Here is a 23,232-nt window from a genome sequence, read left to right as displayed (position 1 = left end):
CACAAACAGCCACCTGAACTACTGTCCTACAAAGACAAACAGCATCTACACAAACAGCCACCTGAACTACTGTCCTACAAAGACAAACAGCATCTACACAAACAGCCACCTGAACTACTGTCCTACAAAGACAAAGAGCCACCTGAACTACTGTCCTACAAAGACAAACAGCCACCTAAACTACTGTCCTACTAAGACAAACAGCCAACTGAACTACTGTCCTACAAAGACAAACAGCATCTACACAAACAGTGAATCTGAGAAAAATGGCTTTAAAGTTTGTTTTCTTGTCCATGCATATCAGCCATGACCACTGATCTGACCTATGACCCCTAAGTACTGATACTACACTCTGCCTTGGTATGACCTATGACCCATAAGTACTGATACTGCACTCTGCCTTGGTCTGACCTATGACCCCTAAGTACGATACTACACTCTGCCTTGGTATGACCTTAAACAGCTGTCTGGGTAATGAAACAGCAAAGTGCAGCATCTAGAAATCTAAATGTGTTGATCCAGATTTATTGTTGTTTTTCTGTTTGATGGAAACAGTTTGAGTTCTAACTACATTCCAACTGTATTTAATGGTGTTATGTAGTTGTGTTGTCATGTTGTGAATGTTGTATTGTAGCAGGCCGATATGATGGAGTTAGACACAGACAAGACACAGAGACAACAACAGAATAGGATATGATGGAGAGAGACACCAGACAAGACACAGAGACAGCAACAGACTATGATATGATGGAGAGAGATACCAGACAAGACACAGAGACAGCAACAGACTATGATATGATGGAGAGAGACACCAGACAAGACACAGAGACAGCAACAGACGACACAGAGAAAGTAATGGAGAGAGACAGAAGAATAGATTTCCAGACAGTTGTAGAATGTATGCCAAGACACATTGTAAGAGCTATAAAGAGAGAGGGAGAGAGAACAGGCAGAACCTGATATGTAAATGAGCAGAGCAAATGAAAGTAACTTTTGACGACCCGATGATCATGCAGACTCTGTTTCTATTGAGAGATAAAAGGTAAGACGACGATTGTTATGTGTCTAATATAGTTGATGATATTGTTATGTTTATTCAGATAGTTGATGATATTGTTATGTGTGTTCATATAGTTGATGATATTGTTATGTGTGTTCATATAGTTGATGATATTGTTATGTGTATTCATATAGTTGATGATATTGTTGTGTGTATTCATATAGTTGATGATATTGTTATGTGTATTCATATAGTTGATGATATTGTTATGTGTATTCATATAGTTGATGATATTGTTAAATGTATTCATATAGTTGATGATATTGTTATGTGTATTCATATAGTTGATGATATTGTTATGTGTGTTCATATAGTTGATGATATTGTTGGTGGACAGTGTTATAATAGTCCTACTCTCCTTAAATGTTTTTGATATTAATTAGATGCGTGGGGTGAATTTGTTCTGTGCACATCTGTGTGCCCCAGGGTGATCACTCCTACACGATCGAGAATCTAAAAGGGTTCTTTGGCTGTCCCCATAGGAGAACCCTTTGTAGAACCCTTGTTGGTACTAGGTAGAACCCTTTCCACAGAGGGTTCTACCTGGAATGCCAAATAATATTTGTTTGGAACCCTTTATTCTAAGAGTGTACTGTATCATTGGTCTATAGACTTGTCTTCTCAAAACAGACTTAAAACACAACAAGCAACAAACAAACATTTTATATTTCTAATCGACTGTTAACGCTTTTCACTCAGGAAGGTATGTTGTGTGAAAGAGATATTGTGGAGAGACTAACAATACCTTACACTTCCTGAAAACAGGTTGTGTGTATTCATTAGTGCCCACCGTAGCAAAACATTTGGCAACAGAAACTGTTTAGGTCACATTGTACAGCGTTTAGAGTAAACTGTTTATGCAACATTTTAAAACTATTGGCTGTGGAGTCATGCCTTGATCTACAACACCATAGAGAACCAAGGGCTCTCTGTGGTCAGGGTTTGACAGCAACATTTTAAAACCGTTGGCTGTGGAGTAAACTAATGAATACAACCCAGGTTGTTGCCTACGACTCGGCATGTTGATACCTGCCTGATGCTGAAACCTGATTGTAGCCTGAGGGGTAAACTATGATACTAGCTAGATATACTGGTTTTCTAAAGTTAGCCAGCTTCAGTTAGCTTCACATTCCAGCTCAGACCTCACCCATCAGAATATAAAGAACAGAACAGAAAATATCTCAATGACTTGACATGTTCTGGTTGTGAATTCAGGCTACAAGGTGAAAATCTTCCCAGGGATTATTGTAAAGTGTGTAGAGACATTAAATGTATGGTGTTATTTTTGTATAGTGAATGGAAGTAAAACACTCCTAACAGTAGATAAATTAAATGTATGGTGTAATGTTAGTATAGTGAAGTAAAACACTCCTAACAGTAACAGTAGATAAATTAAATGTATGGTGTAATGTTAGTATAGTGAAGTAAAAAAACACTAAAACACTCCTAACAGTAGATAAATTAAATGTCTGGTGTAATGTTAGTATAGTGAATGGAAGTAAAACACTCCTAACAGTCTACTTCTACTGAGACAGGTTGGTGTCAGTTTAATCACACAACACGGAGCTGACTGGACGTGGTCAAGTCAAATTCAATATATCAACATTCATATATTATAGTTCTACATTTAACATTTCATATGATAATGTAATTGTATCATAGTTCCACTATAGTGTAGTGATCCTCTATATTTCATATGATAATGTAATTGTATCATAGTTCCTCTATAGTGTAGTGATGGTGCTGCATATGATAGTGAAAGAAAACATTAAGTGATCCTCACAGAATACAGGCGGTGTTACCCAAGTTTGCCACAAAGTTTACGTACAACAATATATTGAACTAGGTGTTTGACTGAGCATAGTCTGAAATGCTATAACCACGGGAAGAAACTGTTCAGATTGGGGTCTATAACATCCAATCACAGAGGTTTACAGCAGCTGACAGTTTTCAACTATATAACTCAAACAGCTTTTTCAGATAAAGACATCATCTCTGTACAGATGTAGGATCTGACTTTGATCACCCTGTTGCAGGAAAACTAAAACTTGCAGTGTATTTGATGTTTTAAAAGGCTTTTGAAGTTTGTCATTTCCACTTTCCACTTTAAAATGTTAATTATAATCCACATAATTTTTCTGCTGTAGTAAACTGTCTCAAATTAAGATCCTACATCTGTAGCAAAATACCTGTCTTTCATGACATTCTCCTTTGACGATTTGACATCTTTTATTGACTGTTGTTTAGGCTGGTTGAATGAGTTGTCTATGAAAGCTACTTCATCTGTAAGAAAACAGGCGTCTGCACCAGTGACTGTAAGTTATGTGATTTCCAACATATGAAATTGAACTAAGTATGTTTGTAGCATACGCTAAAGTTATAAAATGGCTGTTGAAACTGTGGCACATATTTCTCAGTACATTAGAAGTCAGATAAATGTGTTGAGACGTAGCTGAAAGATGGGCAAACTTCATTGGTCTTAGCTTTCTACACACTATTATAAGGTTAGTATGTCAGACATTCAATAGTCAGAGTAGGTTGAATTGTGATCACTTATCATGCTGACTAAAACCTGATGGTCTGATGTTGAAAGAACTGATCTGAAGAGGTTTAGGCTGGTCATCTATGAATGTAGGTTATATACACATACATTCTCTGTCCTGCTACTGGTAGGACTATAACATTATGTGAACTGATCTGAACAGGTTTAGACTGGTCATCTATGATATGTAGCAACAGTACATTCCTGTCCTGCTACTGGTATTCTATAACATTTGACAACTGATCTGAACAGGTTTAGACTGGTCATCTATGATATGTAGGTTATATACAGTACATTCTCTGTAAGAAAACAGGTAGGACTATAACACCATGTGAACTGATCTGAACAGGTTTAGACTGGTCATCTATGATATGAGGTTATAAAGTACATTCTCTGTCCTGCTACTGGTAGTTATAAATTATGTGAACTGATCTGAACAGGTTTGACTGGTCATCATATGATATCTCAGTACATATAGAAGTCAGATCTGTCCTGCCACTGGTAGGACTATAACATTATGTGAACTTGATCTACACACATTTAGACTGGTCATTGATGTCAGTACATTCAATAGTCACACTAGGTTTCTCTGTCACTTATCATGCTGACAAACATTATGTGAACTGATCTGAACAGGTTTAGACTGGTCATCTATGATATGTAGGTTATATACAGTACATTCTCTGTCCTGCTACTGGTAGGACTATAACATTATGTGAACTGATCTGAACAGGTTTAGACTGGTCATCTATGATATGTAGGTTATATACAGTACATTCTCTGTCCTGCTACTGGTAGGACTATAACATTATGTGAACTGATCTGAACAGGTTTAGACTGGTCATCTATGATATGGAGGCTATAGCCGAGGGATAGACCTTGATCTGCATATCACAAACAAACTGCTATTATACATTATAACCTAGCCTACTTTACATAATATAAATCATATCACTAACAACCCACTACTATACATTATAACCTAGTCTACTTTACATAATATAACATATCATCACTAACAACCCACTACTATACATTATAACCTTGTCTACTTTACATAATATAACATCTACATATCACTAACAACCCACTACTATACATTATAACCTAGTCTACTTTACATAATATAACATCTACATATCACTAACAATGATTTCCCACTAATATACATTATAACCTAGTCTACTTTACATAATATAACATCTACATATCACTAACAACCCACTACTATACATTATAACCTAGTCTACTTTACATAATATAACATCTACATATCACTAACAACCCACTGACTATACATTATAATATAGTTTACTTTACATAATATAACATACCTTAACAAACACTACTATACATTATAACCTAGTCTATACTTTAACAAACATACTTATATTATAATTTACATTTTACATAATATAACATGACTAATTACTTATTGCTGTATAAAACCTTTCTGAATGGATCAGTGATTTCCTCCTCAGATCAATCATGTCCGTTTTTCACAACGACATATTCATGTGATTGCATTAAATCACCTGATTGTTTCTATATGTCTGTTAGTAAATGTTTTATTTCTCAAACGAGATAATGGATAAATGTGAACAATTGACATTCAGTAATTAGTTGTCACCATATTAACCACAACCAACATGTTGGATCTCTGTTTAGGGGTCAGTGCTCTAAAATGAGTCTCTCTGGGGAGAGAGAGGAGGGGGGCCCTGCCTCTAAAATGCATCTCTCTGGGGGACATGACACCAAAGCTAAGAGGTAAGATGACCATTTATAAAGAATTTATCGAGTTCATTAAAAAAATAAAGAGCTATCTTAAGATGAAACACTATATATCCATTGTTAATCAGGAATGGAATGTTGGTATCCTGTATATTTGACTGTGATATGTGGTTGTCTCACCTTGATATCTTAAGATGAATGCACTTACTGTAAATCAATCTGGATAAGAGCATCTGCTAAATCAGGGGTTCTCAATCCGGGGTCTGTGGAGGTACTGCAGGGGTTCTCAATCTGGGGTCTGTGGAGGTAACAACTCAGGGGTTCTCAATCCGGGGTCTGTGGACAACGTTGCAACAATGTTCATTTTCATCAAACTCATATTACACCCTAGATGCCTTCAAATGCCCAATTTATAGCCATGCCCAATTTAGGACTATTATTTAACAATGTGATGTTGCGCTCCAAAGGGAGAACTTGAAATAACACGATGTGTTTATTATTATACACTCTCAAATAACATGATGTAGATAATTAAATCATCAAAAGAAAAACGTGTTTAGAAAACAAGGTTCCTTATAGAGCCAAAAAGGCTTCTATCACTTCCTTAAAATATGAAATCAATAAAAGTTATATATATTTTGGGGTTCAGTGAAGAAGAACCTCCAGAGTTCTGATCAACAAAAGGTTCATGTTTTGAGGATGTGAACCCAGCAGCCCTCCAGTGGTCAGATCAATTCCACCTGTTTTTTCCAGCGCCCGGCCCGGGATTCGAACCAGCCACCTTTCGGTTCACAGCTCCAACTCCAACCTGAGTTAATCTTCAAAAATAAGCATGAGTTAATCTGCCAAAATGAAGACAAAATGCTATGCAGTTATACATAATTATTATACATAACTCATTGCCAAAATCAAAAGACATACTGTTGCATGTAGGTCTATATTATTTATGGGTTGATCACATAGAAATATAAAAACAATATTTTTAACTACTGCAAGCAATTACATGTGGCACAGGAACCACTGACTCACTGCATTATTCTATAGTATTATCAAGACACCTGCTGTTAACTCTTAACTACTTAGGACAGCTCACGTTATAGGTGTCCTAAATATCTGACCACTGTTGGGTAGGTAATTTAGGTAATGGGGAGGTAACTAGGTAATTTATACCCATAAGTGTAAAATGTCTTTATTCTCAGCACTTATACGACCAATTTTCTACTCTGAGACACTTTGTGGATGTGGACCCAGATCTCAACATATTATTATAAAAAAACATAGAATGTTTGTTTTACATAATAATACAAAAAGAATATTACTAAGGTAACCCACTGTAAAGACTGGGTTTAGTTGATTGTGTTCCACTGCTCATGTCCGCGTTCTGGAACTGTCCGCGTCCCCGTACAGAACCGTCCGCGTCCCCGTACAGAACTGTCCGCGTCCCCGTACAGAACTGTCCGCGTCCCCGTACAGAACCGTCCGCGTCCCCGTACAGAACTGTCCGCGTCCCCGTACAGAACCGTCCGCGTCCCCGTACAGAACTGTCCGCATCCCCGTACAGAACTGTCCGCGTCCCCGTACAGAACTGTCCGCGTCCCCGTACAGAACTGTCCGCGTCCCCGTACAGAACGGTCCGCGCCGCCGTTCGGTGTGGCGCCAAGCCGGTTACGCGCAGAGTGGACTGAGGTGATCTTGGGGAATAACGACGGAGATTGTTACAGTGTTGAGACACCGAAGTTTACTGTTCAATTTGCTTTTTTCTTTACGGTCAGGGACAGTATGAGTGTAGCCAGATCCTTTTCACTCTCTATCCTTGTTTCATTTTGTGGTTCACCGGATTCGTCATCATCATCGAGACGAGGGACAGACGAACGACCTGCTAACTAACCAAGCTATTCGGTACAGCTCGGTAAGCTAGCTAGCTACTCTACCAGCAGCATCCTAGTTATCCTAGCTAGTCGGTACAGCTCGGTAATCTAGCTAGCTACTCTACCAGCAGCATCCTAGTTATCCTAGCTAGTCAGTACAGCTCGGTAAGCTAGCTAGCTACTATACCAGCAGCATCCTAGTTATCCTAGCTAGTCGGTACAGCTCGGTAATCTAGCTAGCTACTCTACCAGCAGCATCCTAGTTACCATAGCTACCATGACATCATCACCGGCTGTCTGCATTTCTTGTGGACCGATGGAGCTCCCCGGTTGTTTCTTCCACCTGTTAAATCCCGGTGAGGCTTCTCCCTCTCTCGTTGACGGATGCTGTCTACCTCTGTCCGGTTCTCCTCTCTTCACTAGAAGGACGGTAACTTTAGTGTTTAACCCGTCTGTGTCCAAGGACCGAACTTTAGAATATTATTTTCAGGGTGCCTCAATAGCAGGTATTGAACACCGGGTAAATAATCACTAGTCAGAACCTCAACCTCAGTATACATTCATTATAAAAATCATCTTAATATCTGATTTTGTGAGTAAACAACCTCGAGAGTGCGTCTTACAGCCCGCCAATTAATTACATCATTCAACCCTCCCGGTTAGTAAATTTACCTCAACATCCCCCGGGGAAGGCAGAGTAACGACACCAGCCTTTTAGCGGGGCTGACAGACTGACGACAACGCTCGCGACGCTAAATGAATGTCGTCATTAATAATGACACACTGCTCGCGCGCCATCAACTAACGTCTGGAAGTCAGTTCTATTTGTGAAACTCTTCTTATGTTTCCCCATCTGAGCTCAGAGTAGATGAGAGATGTAATGTTTGTCTCTGTTGTGTTGAAGACCAATGAAGCAGGAGAGACCAGCCTCCCCTGTTCCCAGCTGTGTGTCCATGAAGAGTGACGGGTCTATGAATCCTCCTATAAAGTTTAGAGAGGGAGACTTTTCTACTGAACAAAGGTAAGAAGAACTCATGGGTCCTGGTCAGTGAGTTAAACAACACTGTCTCTAGTCATTTCTCCTCTCCCACCTTCCCATTTATTTGTGTTGTTTTCATAATCCATAGGCTAATAATTTTGTCCATTTTCATAGTCCTAAAACAATATTAAACAGACACAATGTTTCCTCTGTGTGTGTGTGTGTGTGTGTGTGTGTGTGTGTGTGTGTGTGTGTGTGTGTGTGTGTGTGTGTGTGTGTGTGTGTGTGTGTGTGTGTGTGTGTGTGTGTGTGCACTCCCTGGATGAGGAGTGGTAATCTCTATCCTGATTTTCTAGTCACTTTTACCTTTACCTACATGTACATATTACCTCAACTACCTGGTACCCTGCACATTGACTCAGTACTGGTTCTCCTTATAGTCTCATTATTACCTCAACTACCTGGTACCCTGCACATTGACTCAGTACTGGTACTCCTTATAGTCTCATTATTACCTCAACTACCTGGTACCCTGCACATTGACTCAGTACTGGTACTCCTTATAGTCTCATTATTACCTCAACTACCTGGTACCCTGCACATTGACTCAGTACTGGTACTCCTTATAGTCTCATTATTACCTCAACTACCTGGTACCCTGCACATTGACTCAGTACTGGTACTCCTTATAGTCTCATTATTACCTCAACTACCAACATTGACCTGGTACTTATAGTCCATTATTGCCTCAACTACCACCCTGCACATTGACTCAGTACTGGTTCTCCTTATAGTCTCATTATTACCTCAACTGCCTGGTACCCTGCACATTGACTCAGTACTGGTACTCCTTATAGTCTCATTATTGCCTCAACTACCTGGTACCCTGCACATTGACTCAGTACTGGTACTCCTTATAGTCTCATTATTACCTCAACTGCCTGGTACCCTGCACATTGACTCAGTACTGGTACTCCTTATAGTCTCATTATTGCCTCAACTACCTGGTACCCTGCACATTGACTCAGTACTGGTACTCCTTATAGTCTCATTATTAGCTCAACTACCTGGTACCCTGCACATTGACTCAGTACTCAGTACTGGTACTCCTCATATCCTCATTATTGCCTCAACTACCTGGTACCCTGCACATTGACTCAGTACTTATAGTCTCATTATTCAGTACCTGGTGACTCAGTACTGGTACTCCTTATAGTCTCATTATTACCTCAACTACCTGGTACCCTGCACATTGACTCAGTACCCAGTACTGTTTCTCCTTATAGTGTCATTATTACCTCAACTAGCTGGTACCCTGCACATTGACTCAGTACTCAGTAAACATGATTATAGTCTCATTATTACCTCAACTACCTGGTACCCTGCACATTGACTCAGTACTGGTACATATCTTATAGCCTCATTATTCCATGATTAACATTTGAGAGTGAAAAATACATCTCTTTCAGAAATGCTTTAAACAATAAAAGCTAATTTACTAACATTTCTGAAAAGTTATATATATCGTTTTGGAATGAAACTCTTCTTATGTTTCCCCATCTGAGCTCAGAGTAGATGAGAGATGTAATGTTTGTCTCTGTTGTGTTGAAGACCAATCCAGCAGGAGAGACCAGACTCCCCTGTTCCCAGCTGTGTGTCCATGAAGAGTGACCGGTCTATGAATCCTCCTCTAAACTTTAGAAAGGGAGACTTTTCTACTGAACAAAGGTAAGAAGAACTCATGGGTCCTGGTCAGTGAGTTAAACAACACTGTCTCTAGTCATTTCTCCTCTCCCACTTTCCCATTTATTGTTGTTGTTTTCATAATCCATAGGCTAATCATTTTTTCCATTTTCATAGTCCTAAAACAATATTAAACAAACACAACGTTCCCTCCCTGTGTGTGCGTGCGTGTGTGTGTGTGTGTGTGTGTGTGTGTGTGTGTGTGTGTGTGTGTGTGTGTGTGTGTACTCCCTGGATGAGGAGATGTAATCTCATGTTTTGTCCACAGAAACCAACAGGAGAGATCAGAGTCAGAGATTCTCAGTGGTCAGTCTTCCCAGAGTCATCAAACAGACCTGGCCTCCATATTCAGTGTATGTGGTCCTGTTGTGTCCATTTGTTTTTGTTTACCTCAAGTTAAGTTGATCTGTCAATCATTCATTAATGTGTTAATGAGAAAGCATTTAGTCTCTTGCTTAACTTATTTACTTTATTTATTTCAGTTGCTTGAAGAGAAAATGATGACATTTATGAAGAACGAGCTGAGGATGTTCAAGAGGATTCTTAGTCCAGAACTCCCAGAAGGCTTTGAGAGTCAGAAGCAGGATAAGGAAGTGGTGGATGCTGAAGATGAGAAGCAGGAGAGCAGTGCCAGAGAGGGGGCTCTGAAGATCACACTGCACATCCTGAGGAAAATGAACCAGAAGGAGCTTGCTGACACACTGGAGAAATGTAAGATCTGTCTGCCTCATGTTGAATGATGTTTTATAACATTTAAAAGCTGTAGCTAAAGTACAGCTAAAGTAGCTGTGTAACTCAATGATATTGTAGCAGCCTTAACACAACACGTAGTGACCTCATCAAGTAGCAGCAGGGATGACAACATTATTAATACCATCAATTTGTTGTACTGATTAATTTAGAGAAAGAGAGAACATTAATAATACCATCAATAATACCAATAATAATATAATCAGTCACACCAGTCTGTAATGCATTATGAAAACATTTACACATTTATACAGTCAGTTAAGAGAATAAATTATTATAATGTAAAACTTTCTAACAGTCCTTCAATACTGTAGGCATTAAAACAGACATCATATTAATATCCTCTGTGTTATTTCTAGATTCAGATGATCTTGCTGTGATTTGCCAACGTGAACTCAAATCTAATCTAAAGAAGAAGTTTCAATGTGTTTTTGAGGGAATCGCTAAACAAGGAAACCCAACACTTCTCAATAAGATCTACACAGAGCTCTACATCACAGAGGGTGGAACAGGAGAGGTCAATAATGAACATGAGCTGAGACAGATTGAGACAACAACCAGGAAACAACAAGACCAGAGACTGCAATCAAATGTAACGACATCTTCAAACCCTTAACTGGACAAGACAAATGTATCAGAACTGTGCTGACAAAGGGAGTCGCTGGCATTGGAAAAACAGTCTCTGTGCAGAAGTTCATTCTGGACTGGGCTGAAGGAAAAGCAAATCAGGATGTCCAATTTGTATTTTCATTCCCTTTCCGGGAGCTGAATTTGATGAAAGAGGACAAACACACTTTGGTTGATCTTCTTAATCACTTCTCAATGGAAACCAAACAATTAAGAATCTCCAACTACGACAAGTACAAAGTTCTGTTCATTTTTGATGGTCTGGATGAGTGCCGACTGCCCCTAGACTTCCAGAAGAACAAGATCTGTTGGGACGTCACAGAGTCAACCTCAGTGGATGTTCTGCTGACAAATCTCATCAGGGGAAATCTGCTTCCCTCTGCTCTCCTCTGGATAACTACCCGACCTGCAGCAGCCAATAAGATCCCTTCAGTGTGTGTTGACCAGGTGACAGAGGTACGAGGGTTCAATGACCCACAGAAGGAGGAGTACTTCAGGAAGAGATTCAGTGATGAGGACCTGGCCAGCAGAATCATCTCACACATAAAGACATCAAGGAGCCTCCACATCATGTGCCACATTCCAGTCTTCTGTTGGATTTCTGCAACAGTCCTTGAACACATGCTGAAACATAAGAGAGAAGAGATGCCCAAGACTCTGACTGAGATGTACACACACCTTGTGGTGTTTCATACCAAACAGAAGAATGAAAAGTATCTTGGGAAAGAAGAGACAGGTCCACACTGGAATAAAGAGAGCATTCTGTCACTGGGAAAACTGGCTTTTCAACAGCTTGTGAAGGGCAATCTGATTTTCTATGAAGAAGACCTGAAAGAGTCTGGCATTGATGTCAATGAAGCCTCAGTGTACTCAGGATTGTGCACACAGCTCTTTAAAGAGGAATGTGGGCTGTACCAGGACAAGGTGTACTGCTTCGTGCATCTGAGTATTCAGGAGTTTCTGGCTGCTGTATATGTGTTCCTCTCATTCATCAACAACAATGAGAATCTAATGGACAAACTGCAAACAAACAACGAGTCTGAAGTTACTGTCTACAAGAGTGCTGTGGATAAAGCCTTACAAAGTGAGACGGGAAACCTGGACCTTTTCCTCCGCTTCCTTCTGGGCCTCTCACTGGAGTCCAATCAGAAGCACTTACAAGGTCTACTGACAACGACAAGAAGCAGCTCACAGAGCCATGAAGAAACAGTCAAGTACATCAAGGAGAAGATCAGGGAGGATCTCTCTCCAGAGAGGAGCATCAATCTGTTCCACTGTCTGAATGAACTGAATGACCATTCTCTAGTGGAGGAGATCCAAAGCTACCTGAGATCAGGAAGTCTCTCAAAACCCAACCTGTCACCTGCACAGTGGTCAGCTCTGGTCTTTGTGTTGCTGACTTCAGAAAAGGAGCTGGATGTGTTTGACCTGAAGAAATACTCCAGATCAGAGGAAGGTCTTCTGAGGCTGCTGCCAGTGGTCAAAGCCTCCAGAGCTGCTCTGTGAGTAAATAAAATGACATTTAAGAACTAATCATCAGGAAGAAATATTCAGTTTAGAGAAAAATATGTATTATAATATGTATATAATATTATATTGAAAAACATATTGAACAAATTCACATTAGATAACAATAAGACCATACAATTCTAGGAAATCTAAGATTAATCTATATGTTATTTGAGAGAATAAACCAAATGCATCTGGCATTGTCCTTCTACACTACTGGTGTTAAATGAACAGTGTGTTTGTGAAGTCCTGATGATCTCTTTGTCAGGCTGTCAGGCTGTGGAGTCACAGAGGAAGGCTGTGCTTCTCTGGTCTCAGCTCTGGAGTCAAACCCCTCACACCTGAGAGAGCTGGACCTGAGTAACAATGACCTGAAGGATTCAGGAGTGAAGCTGCTCTCTGCTGGACTGGGGAATCCCCACTGTAAACTGGAGACTCTGAGGTCAGTATTCCTGTAGTTGGTCAACAAGTGATAACTGTTCACCAGATCCACATGTGTTTACCAGACACACATAGTCCACACCATATGTGTTTGGACAGTGAAGCTTACAGTTTTAAATGTGGTTGTGTTTTAGATTATAACTGAATGGTGAATAATGTCCTGTCATTTTGGAGTCACTTCACTTTTATTGTCAGTAAGAATAGAAGATGTTTCTGAACACTTCTACATTCATGTGGATGCTACTATGATTATGAATAAACATGAATGAATCATGAATGATGATGAATGAGAAAGTTACAGAGGCAGAAAGATCAGACCCCCTCTGTTATTGGTAATGGTGAGAGGTTAGCATGTTATGTTGTAGTCTCTGTTATTGGTAATGGTGAGAGGTTAGCATGTTTTGTTGTAGTCTCTGTTATTGGTAGTGGTGAGAGGTTAGTATGTTTTGTTGTAGTCTCTGTTATTGGTAGTGGTGAGAGGTTAGCATGTTTTGTTGTATCCTCTGTTATTGGTAATGGTGAGAGGTTAGCATGTTTTGTTGTAGCCTCTGTTATTGGTAATGGTGAGAGGTTAGGATGTTTTGTTGTAGCCTCTGTTATTGGTAATGGTGAGAGGTTAGTATGTTTTGTTGTAACCTCTGTTATTGGTAATGGTGAGAGGTTAGTATGTTTTGTTGTAACCTCTGTTATTGGTAATGGTGAGAGGTTAGCATGTTTTGTTGTATCCTCTGTTATTGGTAATGGTGAGATGTTAGCATGTTTTGTTGTAGTCTCTGTAATTGGTAATGGTAAGAGGTTAGCATGTTTTGTTGTAGTCTCTGTTATTGGTAATGGTGAGAGGTTAGTATGTTTTGTTGTAGCCTCTGTTATTGGTAATGGTGAGAGGTTAACATGTTTTGTTGTAGTCTCTGTTATTGGTAATGGTGAGAGGTTAGCATGTTTTGTTGTAGCCTCTGTTATTGGTAATGGTGAGAGGTTAACATGTTTTGTTGTAGTCTCTGTTATTGGTAATGGTGAGAGGTTAGCATGTTTTGTTGTAGTCTCTGTTATTGGTAATGGTGAGAGGTTAGCATGTTTTGTTGTAGCCTCTGTTATTGGTAATGGTGAGAGGTTAGCATGTTTTGTTGTATCCTCCTGTTATTGGTAATGGTGAGAGGTTAGCATGTTTTGTTGTAGTCTCTGTTATTGGTAATGGTGAGAGGTTAGCATGTTTTGTTGTAGCCTCTGTTTTTGATAATGGTGAGAGGTTAACATGTTTTGTTGTAGCCTCTGTTATTGGTAATGGTGAGAGGTTAGTATGTTTTGTTGTAGCCTCTGTTATTGGTAATGGTGAGAGGTTAACATGTTTTGTTGTAGTCTCTGTTATTGGTAATGGTGAGAGGTTAGCATGTTTTGTTGTAGTCTCTGTTATTGGTAATGGTGAGAGGTTAGCATGTTTTGTTGTAGCCTCTGTTATTGGTAATGGTGAGAGGTTAACATGTTTTGTTGTAGCCTCTGTTATTGGTAATGGTGAGAGGTTAGTATGTTTTGTTGTAGCCTCTGTTATTGGTAATGGTGAGAGGTTAGTATGTTTTGTTGTAGCCTCTGTAACTTTCTCATTCATTATTATTCATGATTCATTCATGATTTTTCTTAATCAAGGCATCATCAGGATTAATTTATTATTGTTTAGAAACATGTTATCTACTCTCTTAGACAGAAAATTTCTCCACTCATCATCCACCATTTTATTATTGCTCAAAACCCAACCAAAAAAACTGCAAATGCAACCAACGAGTTTACGACCAAATACTGAACTTTTTACTATTTTAATACACTATTAGTAAATTGGTCAGATTACTTATGTCTTCTTCTAATAGGGAGACTGGAAACATAAAGTGTTTTATTTTTCTAAATGGTGAAACAGATATGTATTAAAATATCCTCAAATAAAAGGTGACATTATATACTGTCACCTTATATGAAACATCTGATCTGAAATCCAAATGCTGGAGTATAGAGACACATTTAAAATGTTAGCTTCACTGTCTAAATAGATATGGTGTGGACTGTATACTCAATACAATCTAAATCTGATACCTCACTGTCTAAATAGATATGGTGTGGACTGTATACTCAATACAATCTAAATCTGATTCCTCACTGTCTAAATAGATATGGTGTGGACTGTATACTCAATACAATCTAAATCTGATTCCTCACTGTCTAAATAGATATGGTGTGGACTGTATACTCAATACAATCTAAATCTGATACCTCACTGTATGTCTTTTGACTGATACTGCTTTTTAAACTGGTCTGGTCATTCTACTCAAATTTGTTATATGCATTTTTCTATCTGCAGGCAATTCTTTGATAATTTGTCATTTCTAATAAGGATACATTCATTTATGAATAGATATGGAAGGTTTCAGGACACAGATATATCTGAATGTGTTGAAAACAATATACTGCCACTATTTTCACCACCAAAGAATAGCAGTGTGGTTTTAATATGATTTGACTCTTTGCAGGCTGTCAGGCTGTCTAGTCACAGAGGAAGGCTGTGCTTCTCTGGTCTCAGCTCTGAGGACAAACCCCTCACACCTGAGAGAGCTGGACCTGAGCTACAATCACCCAGGAGACTCAGGAGTCAGACTGGTCTCTGCTGGACTGGAGGATCCACACTGCAGACTGGAGAAACTCAAGTATGTAGAGGGTTTATGTCAATGTTCAAATCAGACAAGTTGGACTTATCAGGCTTGTTACAGTTTTTTTCGATTGCTAAACGACAGTGGGCACAACTGGAGTCACATGTGCAAAACTCTAACTACAGTCTGCACTACCAACAGTCACCTGAGCTAAACAGTTCACATCACCTGCAAAACTCATTCCAAGCAACACAACTCTTAACACATGGCTCAAAACACGCTCAGTGCAGCCAAACACTATGCACAACCCTCACTGAGATAACACACACTGTCACTCAGAACACACTGAGAGTAAAAACACTAGCATCAAACACCAATACAGAAAATACAAACTTTTCATCTTTACAGTTTGAACAATTTCAGTGACTTCATACAAAGTAATATTTTCTTCAAAGAAAAGAGTGACATTCTTTGATTTATGATTTATTAACATTTTTAGAACATAACAATTCTTTAAGGTAAATGAAAATTAGCAGTTTGCTTCAATAGTCTGTAGTAATTTACGGAATTACAGTAATGAGAAAAAAAAGGTAGAAACTAAAAGTACATACTGTAATTCGAACAAATAATTGAGGGGCTAATCCTGCCTCTCTCTAGCATCAGGCCACAGGTTGTCTTCAACATCACATCTAATGTTTTCTCTTGCCATGCACCTGGGGAAGAACCTTCTGGAGTGCCTTATCCATCCCTGGCAGTCCTCTGGACTCGTGTCCTCACATCCGCACGCATGGCTTCCAAAAGAGACATTTGGTCATGTGGGTGGTGACCAAACACTTTCCACCTCCAGGCAGAGAAAAACTCCTCTATTGGGTTGAGGAAGGGTGAATATGCACGCAGGTACAAAACCATAAATCTGTGATGTGCTGCAAACCAATCTGTGACAGCTGCAGAGTGGTGAAAAGCAACGTTATCGCAAACTATGACAAAAACTTGGGGGTGTCTTACTGGCTCCCCCTGTTCTGCTGGCAGTAGCTGAGCATAGAGCTGTTCTAGGAAAGCTATAAGCCTTTCTGTGTTGTATGGGCCAATGAGTGGTGTGTTGAGAAGCAAACCATCATTGGCCATTGCAGCACACATGGTGATATTTCCCCCCCTTTGGCCTGGAACCTCCACAGTGGCCCTTTGACCTATAACATTCCTTCCTGTGCGCCGTGTTTTGGCAAGGTTAAATCCAGCTTCATCGATAAATACAAATGAATGTGGTCTTTCCAGTGCTTCCACCTCCATTACTCTCTGAAAAACAGTAAGTGCACAGTTTTACTGTAGAAATGCTAGTGTTTTTTTTCCTGTAAATATTTTGTATAGCTGTGTACGTAACCTCAGACGTCTTACCTGGACATATTGGTATCTTTGCTCTTTTACCCGTTCACTGTTTCTCTCGAACGGTACAGTGTCTAACTGTTTCATTGTAACTTGGTGTTTCTTTAGGACTCGAGCAATAGTTGTTGTGCTGACAGAATTAACATTTTCAAATATATCATTATCAGCCAGCACTCTATCTTGAATCTCCCGCAGTTTTATTGCATTGTTGACAACAATAGCATTTTTCTTCCGCATCTGAATATATTTTTCCTCTTCCCCCTGTTGGGGGCCTTTGGGTCCTGTTGTAAAAATATATTTTACAGTCAAACTTACTGTAATATATATCTGTGTAAATATTCTATAATTGCATTACAAAATAGATTCCTGTAATGTTTTCATTTACTGTAAGGATGTAACTCTCACCTGTTTGTATGATGGAAAATTCACATTACAGATGCCACTGTGGATCTTTGCAGATTGGGTTGCACCTTCAACCCTGCCTCTTTCAATGAGAGACCATGGTTCACGACATGGTCTATAAGTCTAGCCCTTATTTCATCTGAAATAACAGCTCTTTGTCTTCTTTGTCTTCCTCCACGCATCCGCCCTCTCCCTGCCACCCTTCTCCCTCCACGAACCCATCTTCCTTGTTCCATTTCCAAAATGAGTCTTTCTGAGCTCTACCTATATATACTGTAATATGTGTGTGTGTTCACTAACAAGTCTAAAACAAGACACCTGCTTAGCCTTTCAGCTGAAATTGCAATCAGCAGTGTTTGAAAGGCACAAGACTGAAATCTATTCCGTTTTGAATGTGTGGTTCACAGTTTTGACAGCAGTGTGTTAGCATTTGAACAAAGTGCTGTAAATCCACAGTGTTGTGCAGGTTGTGGTTAAAGTCATGGGATAAGTGTGTAGGGTTTTGAAAACTGTGTTCAAGCAATGAAAAACGAACTAAAGTTTGGTCCACATGAACTGCTGCTGTGCAGACTGTAGTTAGAGTTTTGCACATGTGACTCCAGTTGTGTCCACTGTCGTTTAGCAATCGGAAAAAACTGTAATACAAACATTCTTACCACCACTTGGCCAATGGTATTTGCTGACTGTGTCTAGTGTGTGTGTGTGTGTGTGTGTGTGTGTGTGTGTGTGTGTGTGTTCAAGTGTATCACTCAATGACTGTCTGTTCTTCTGCTTACCACTACAGTGTGGAACATGGTGGAGAGAACAGAATGAAACCTGGGCTTAGAAAATGTGAGTGTTGACAGCTGTGAAGAATATGACTAAGAATAAGTCTTAATTCAAGTAAAGTCAAAGACCATCATCATTACTGACTTGGTTATATTAAATATCAGCTGTAGTTCTACAGAAGCAGAAATCAGGGACACCAAAGTTTACAAAGAGTTGCTTTGTGTGTGTGTGTGTGTGTGTGTGTGTGTGTGTGTGTGTGTGTGTGTGTGTGTGTGTGTGTGTGTGTGTGTGTGTGTGTGTGTGTGTGTGTGTGTGTGTGTGTGTGTGTGTGTGTGTGTGTGTGTGTGTGTGTGTGTGTGTGTAATTAATGGGAATAAGTGTGTTTTATATTACCATACAGTATAACATATGATCATTCAACAGTCTCAAGTTACCTTAACTTCTCCTTTTGACACCTAGAAACATTTACATTAAATGAATTAGTGGAAAGTGAGTTAACATTCTAATGTGAATGATGATGATTTCTAATATTGTGTCTGGTTTCATCCATCAGATGTCTGTGATCTCACACTGGACCCAAACACAGTAGACAGACGCCTCTCTCTGTCTGAGGGGAACAGAAAGGTGACAAGGAGGAGAGAGGAGCAGCCGTATCCTGATCACCCAGAGAGATTTAAGGACTGTGGACAGGTGCTGTGTAGAGAGGGTCTGACTGGGCGCTGTTACTGGGAGGTAGAGTGGAGTGGGAGAAGGGCTGATATAGGAGTGACATATAAAGGAATCAACAGGAGAGGAGAGGGTGCTGACTGTTGTCTTGGATACAATGACAAGTCCTGGATTCTGAACTGCTCTGACAACAGTTACTCTGCCTGGCACAATAATAATCTCACTACCATAGACGTCCCCCCCTCCAGCTCCCACAGAGTAGGAGTGTATCTGGACTGGCCAGCCGGCACTCTGTCCTTCTACAGAGTCTCCTCTGACACACTGACCCACCTGAACACATTCACCTCCACATTCACTGAGCCCATCTATCCAGGGATTCATAGTTGGTATGATGGCGACTCAGTGTCTCTGTGTCTAACACAACATGATGTTTCACTCTAATCATGGTTCAGTTATACACACTGGAGCGTCATTGTAGAATATCTCTCTGTGTGTAAACATCTCTATCCAGGGTGACTCCTCTTCAGTGTCTCTGTGTCAAACACAACATGATGTTTCACTCTAATCATGGTTCAGTAAGACACACTGGAGCATCAATGTAGAATATCTCTCTGTGTGTAAACATCTCTATCCAGGGTGACTCCTCTTCAGTGTCCCTGTGTCAAACACAACATGATGATTCAATCTATTCTTATGTGTTTATTTAACCTATATTTAACTTGACATGTCAGTTCTTATTTTACAATGACTTCCTACCCCGGCCAAACCCTCCCCTAACCCAGACGATGCTGGGCCAATTGTGTTGCCTTTCCCGATCGCTATTGTATCTGTTGAGATACAGCCTGGGAACTGTTACTGTAATTTAATTATACCAATGTGTTTTCATTAATTTAATTCCCTTAATATATTTTATGAGAACACAAACAAAATACATTCTAAATGACAAGTATCTCACAAGCATATTATGAAAATAAAACATCTTATCTATGTTATTCAACTAATGTTGATTCTGCGACGACATGCCCCTCTCAAGGGACTCAGTCCCTTCTGAAGAGTCAGAATAGTAGGTGTTACTGTAATTTAATTATACCAATGTGTTTCATTAATTTAATTCCCTTCATCTATTTTATGAGAATTTGTAAGATTCTTGTTTGCATAAAATAGACGGAGACCAGTCTTTTCAATAATAGGTAACAGAATTTACTCTCGGAGCACGCTGCCACGTTACCACGAGCAACAGTTTATATACAATAACATGACGTCATTTCATTGCTCCTAAAATGAATCTCCTCCTCCAGACCGGGTCAAAGGTTCATTCTGAGTTCATTCTGACCCCCCAGCACATACACAGGACACACAACACAACTGAATTAACTTTTGACCCCTCAACATTATCGATCACCACGTAGCTGACAGTTCTAATTAACAGAAAACCTAGGAATGCACTCACTGTCTTATCTTAACAAACTATAGTTTTGTCAAGTTGATTGGGACATTTACTTTGTGCAGTAACATGAAATTTGTGGAGTGGTTGAAAAACAAGTTTTAATGACTCCAACCTAAGTGTATGTAAACTTCAGATTTCAACTGTACATTCTGTTACCATGGAAATAAAAAAACAATGGCTACATCAAGAGATACATTCTGTTACCATGGAAATAAACAGGAAGTATGTACATGATATATTTCAGTCATCCATCATAAGCTCTTATCCAGCACGACTCACAGTAGTTAGTGATACATGTTAGTACTTGTCCCCTGTGGGAGTCGAACCCACAACCCTCATGTTGCTACCCCCTTGCTCTACCAACTGAGCCACAAGGGAATAGAGACAGTGATGAGAAATACTAATTACCAGTAGAAAGATTTCTTACCTGCACCACACACACCAATGACAGTGTGGTTAACAGGGCACAACACTGCTCCAGGGCCTGTGGTCGACACTGTGCTCCAAGTCTCCAACCTCTATGTGTGTGGGTGAGTAAGTGGGCCGAGTATAAGTGGGATGTATGAGAGATAAATATGTTGGCATCTCATCCCCTTCAGACCACTAATGAAACTCAGACACAACTTCCCAGTAAAGGGTTTAACATACAGATGTAGCATCTCATCCCCTTCTGACCACTAATGAACAACTCTTGACTTAGTGTTCCATTACATCAGTGTTCCATTACATCAGTGTTCCATTACATCAGTAAATGACTGGTAAGTCAAAGGTAACATGCCCAAGAGCTCCTGAGTGGGCAGCGGTCTAAGGCACAGCATCTCAGAGCTAGAGGTGTCACTACAGACCCTGGTTGGTTCCTGTTAGGAAAGTTATGATTAAATGACTGAACAAATCATTTTAAATGGAACTGTAACTAAGTAAACTTATACTCTTTTATTATATATGATTAACAACATGAGTTCATAAGAAGGGATTGTGAGACACGGACAAGGAGTAATTAAAGTTAATGAACACCATTCCAACTAGGCAGAAACAAATGGGTTGTGGACTGTATTAACAGATAAGGCAGTTAACCTATGGTTGAACCGATGAAACTGAGCTCTGGGGTGTGTAAACAATTAATTTTTCCAACAATTGTTTACAGACATATTATTTCACTTATAATTCAGTGTATCACAATTCCAGTGGGTCAGAAGTTTACATACACTAAGTTCACTGTGCCTTTAAACAGCTTGGAAAATTCCAGAAAATTATGTCATGGCTTTAGAAGCTTCTGATATGCTAGATGACATCATTTGAGTCAATTGGAGTTGTACCAGTGGATGTATTTCAAGGCCTACCTTCAAACTCAGTGCCTCTTTGCTTGACATAATGGGAAAATCAATAGAAATCAGCCAAGACCTCAGAAAAAAATTGGAGACCTCCAATTTTTGGGCATCCTTGGGAGCAATTTCCAAACACCTGAAGATACCAAGTTAATCTGTTCAAACAATAGTACGCAAGTATAAACACCATGGGACCACGCAGCTGTCATACCGCTCAGGAAGGAGACTCGTTCTGCCTCCTAGAGATGAACATACTTTGTTGCGAAAAGTGCAAATCAATCCCAGAACAACAGCAAAGGACCTTGTGAAGATGCTGGAGGAAACAGGTACAAAGTATCTATATCCACAGTAAAACGAGTCCTATATCGACATAACCTGAAAGGCCTCTCAGCAAGGAAAATGCTGCTCCAAAACTGCCATAAAAAAGCCAGACTACGGTTTGCAACTGCACATGGGGACAAAGATGGTACTTTTTGGAGAAATGTCCTCTGGTCTGATGAAACAAAAATATAACTGTTTGGCCATAAAGACCATCGTTATGTTTGGAGGAAACAGTGGGAGGCTTGCAAGCCGAAGAGCACCATCCCAACCATGAAGCACGGGAGTGGCAGCATCATGCTGTGGGGGTGTTTTGCTGCAGGAGGGTCTGGTGCACTTCACAAAATAGATTGCATCATGAGAATGGACATTTTGTGGATATATTGAAGCAACATCTCAAGAATTCAGTCAGGAAGTTAAAGATTGGTCGCAAATGGGTCTTCCAAATGGACAATGACCCCAAGCATACTTCCAAAGTTGTGGGAAAAGGGCTTAAGGAAAACAAAGTCAAGGTATTGGAGTGGCCATCACAATCAATCCTATAGAAAATTGTGTGCAGAACTGAAAAAGCGTGTGCTTGCAAGGAGGCCTACAAACCTGACACCAGCTCCGTCAGGAGGAATGGGCCAAAATTCACCCAACTTATTGTGGGAAGCTTGTGGAAGGCTACCTGAAACGTTTGACCCAAGTTAAACCATGTAAAGGCAATGCTACCAAATACTAATTGAGTGTATGTAAGCTTCTGACCCACTGGGAATGTGATGAAAGAAATCATAGCTGAATAAATCATTCTCTTTACTATTATTCTGACATTTCAAATTCTTACAATAAAGTGGTGATCCTAAGTGACCTAAGACAGTGAATTTGTTACTAGGATTAAATGTTAGGAATTGTAAAAAAAAACTGAGTTCAAATGTATTTGGCTAAGGTGTACTCTAACCCAGGGTCTAACTATACCCCCTCTAACCCAGGGTCTTTAACCTGTTGATGCTCTGGGGGCGCTATTTCATTTTTGGATGAAAAACGTTCCCGTTTTAAACAAGATA

At 39.7% G+C, this 23,232-nt stretch overlaps 1 protein-coding gene across 1 annotated transcript; it reads left to right on the top strand.

The window, feature by feature from the left end:
* Positions 1-701: 701 nt before the first annotated feature.
* LOC135535066 (NLR family CARD domain-containing protein 3-like) lies at positions 702-22,956 on the top strand. Its single transcript, XM_064961794.1, is given in 13 exon segments — positions 702-1,042; positions 3,308-3,375; positions 5,271-5,369; positions 8,106-8,222; positions 9,792-9,908; positions 10,192-10,276; positions 10,406-10,634; positions 11,033-11,245; positions 11,248-12,802; positions 13,078-13,251; positions 15,764-15,937; positions 18,447-18,493; positions 18,984-22,956. Coding segments are annotated over 11 exon segments (3,348 nt in total). The 5' UTR covers positions 702-1,042; positions 3,308-3,375; positions 5,271-5,286; the 3' UTR covers positions 19,538-22,956.
* The last annotated feature ends 276 nt before the right edge of the window (positions 22,957-23,232 follow it).

This window comes from Oncorhynchus masou, unplaced genomic scaffold (genome assembly GCF_036934945.1).
Source record: "Oncorhynchus masou masou isolate Uvic2021 unplaced genomic scaffold, UVic_Omas_1.1 unplaced_scaffold_439, whole genome shotgun sequence".
NCBI classification, from domain to species: Eukaryota; Metazoa; Chordata; class Actinopteri; order Salmoniformes; family Salmonidae; genus Oncorhynchus; species Oncorhynchus masou.
This window is presented reverse-complemented; position numbering and strand designations above follow the sequence as displayed.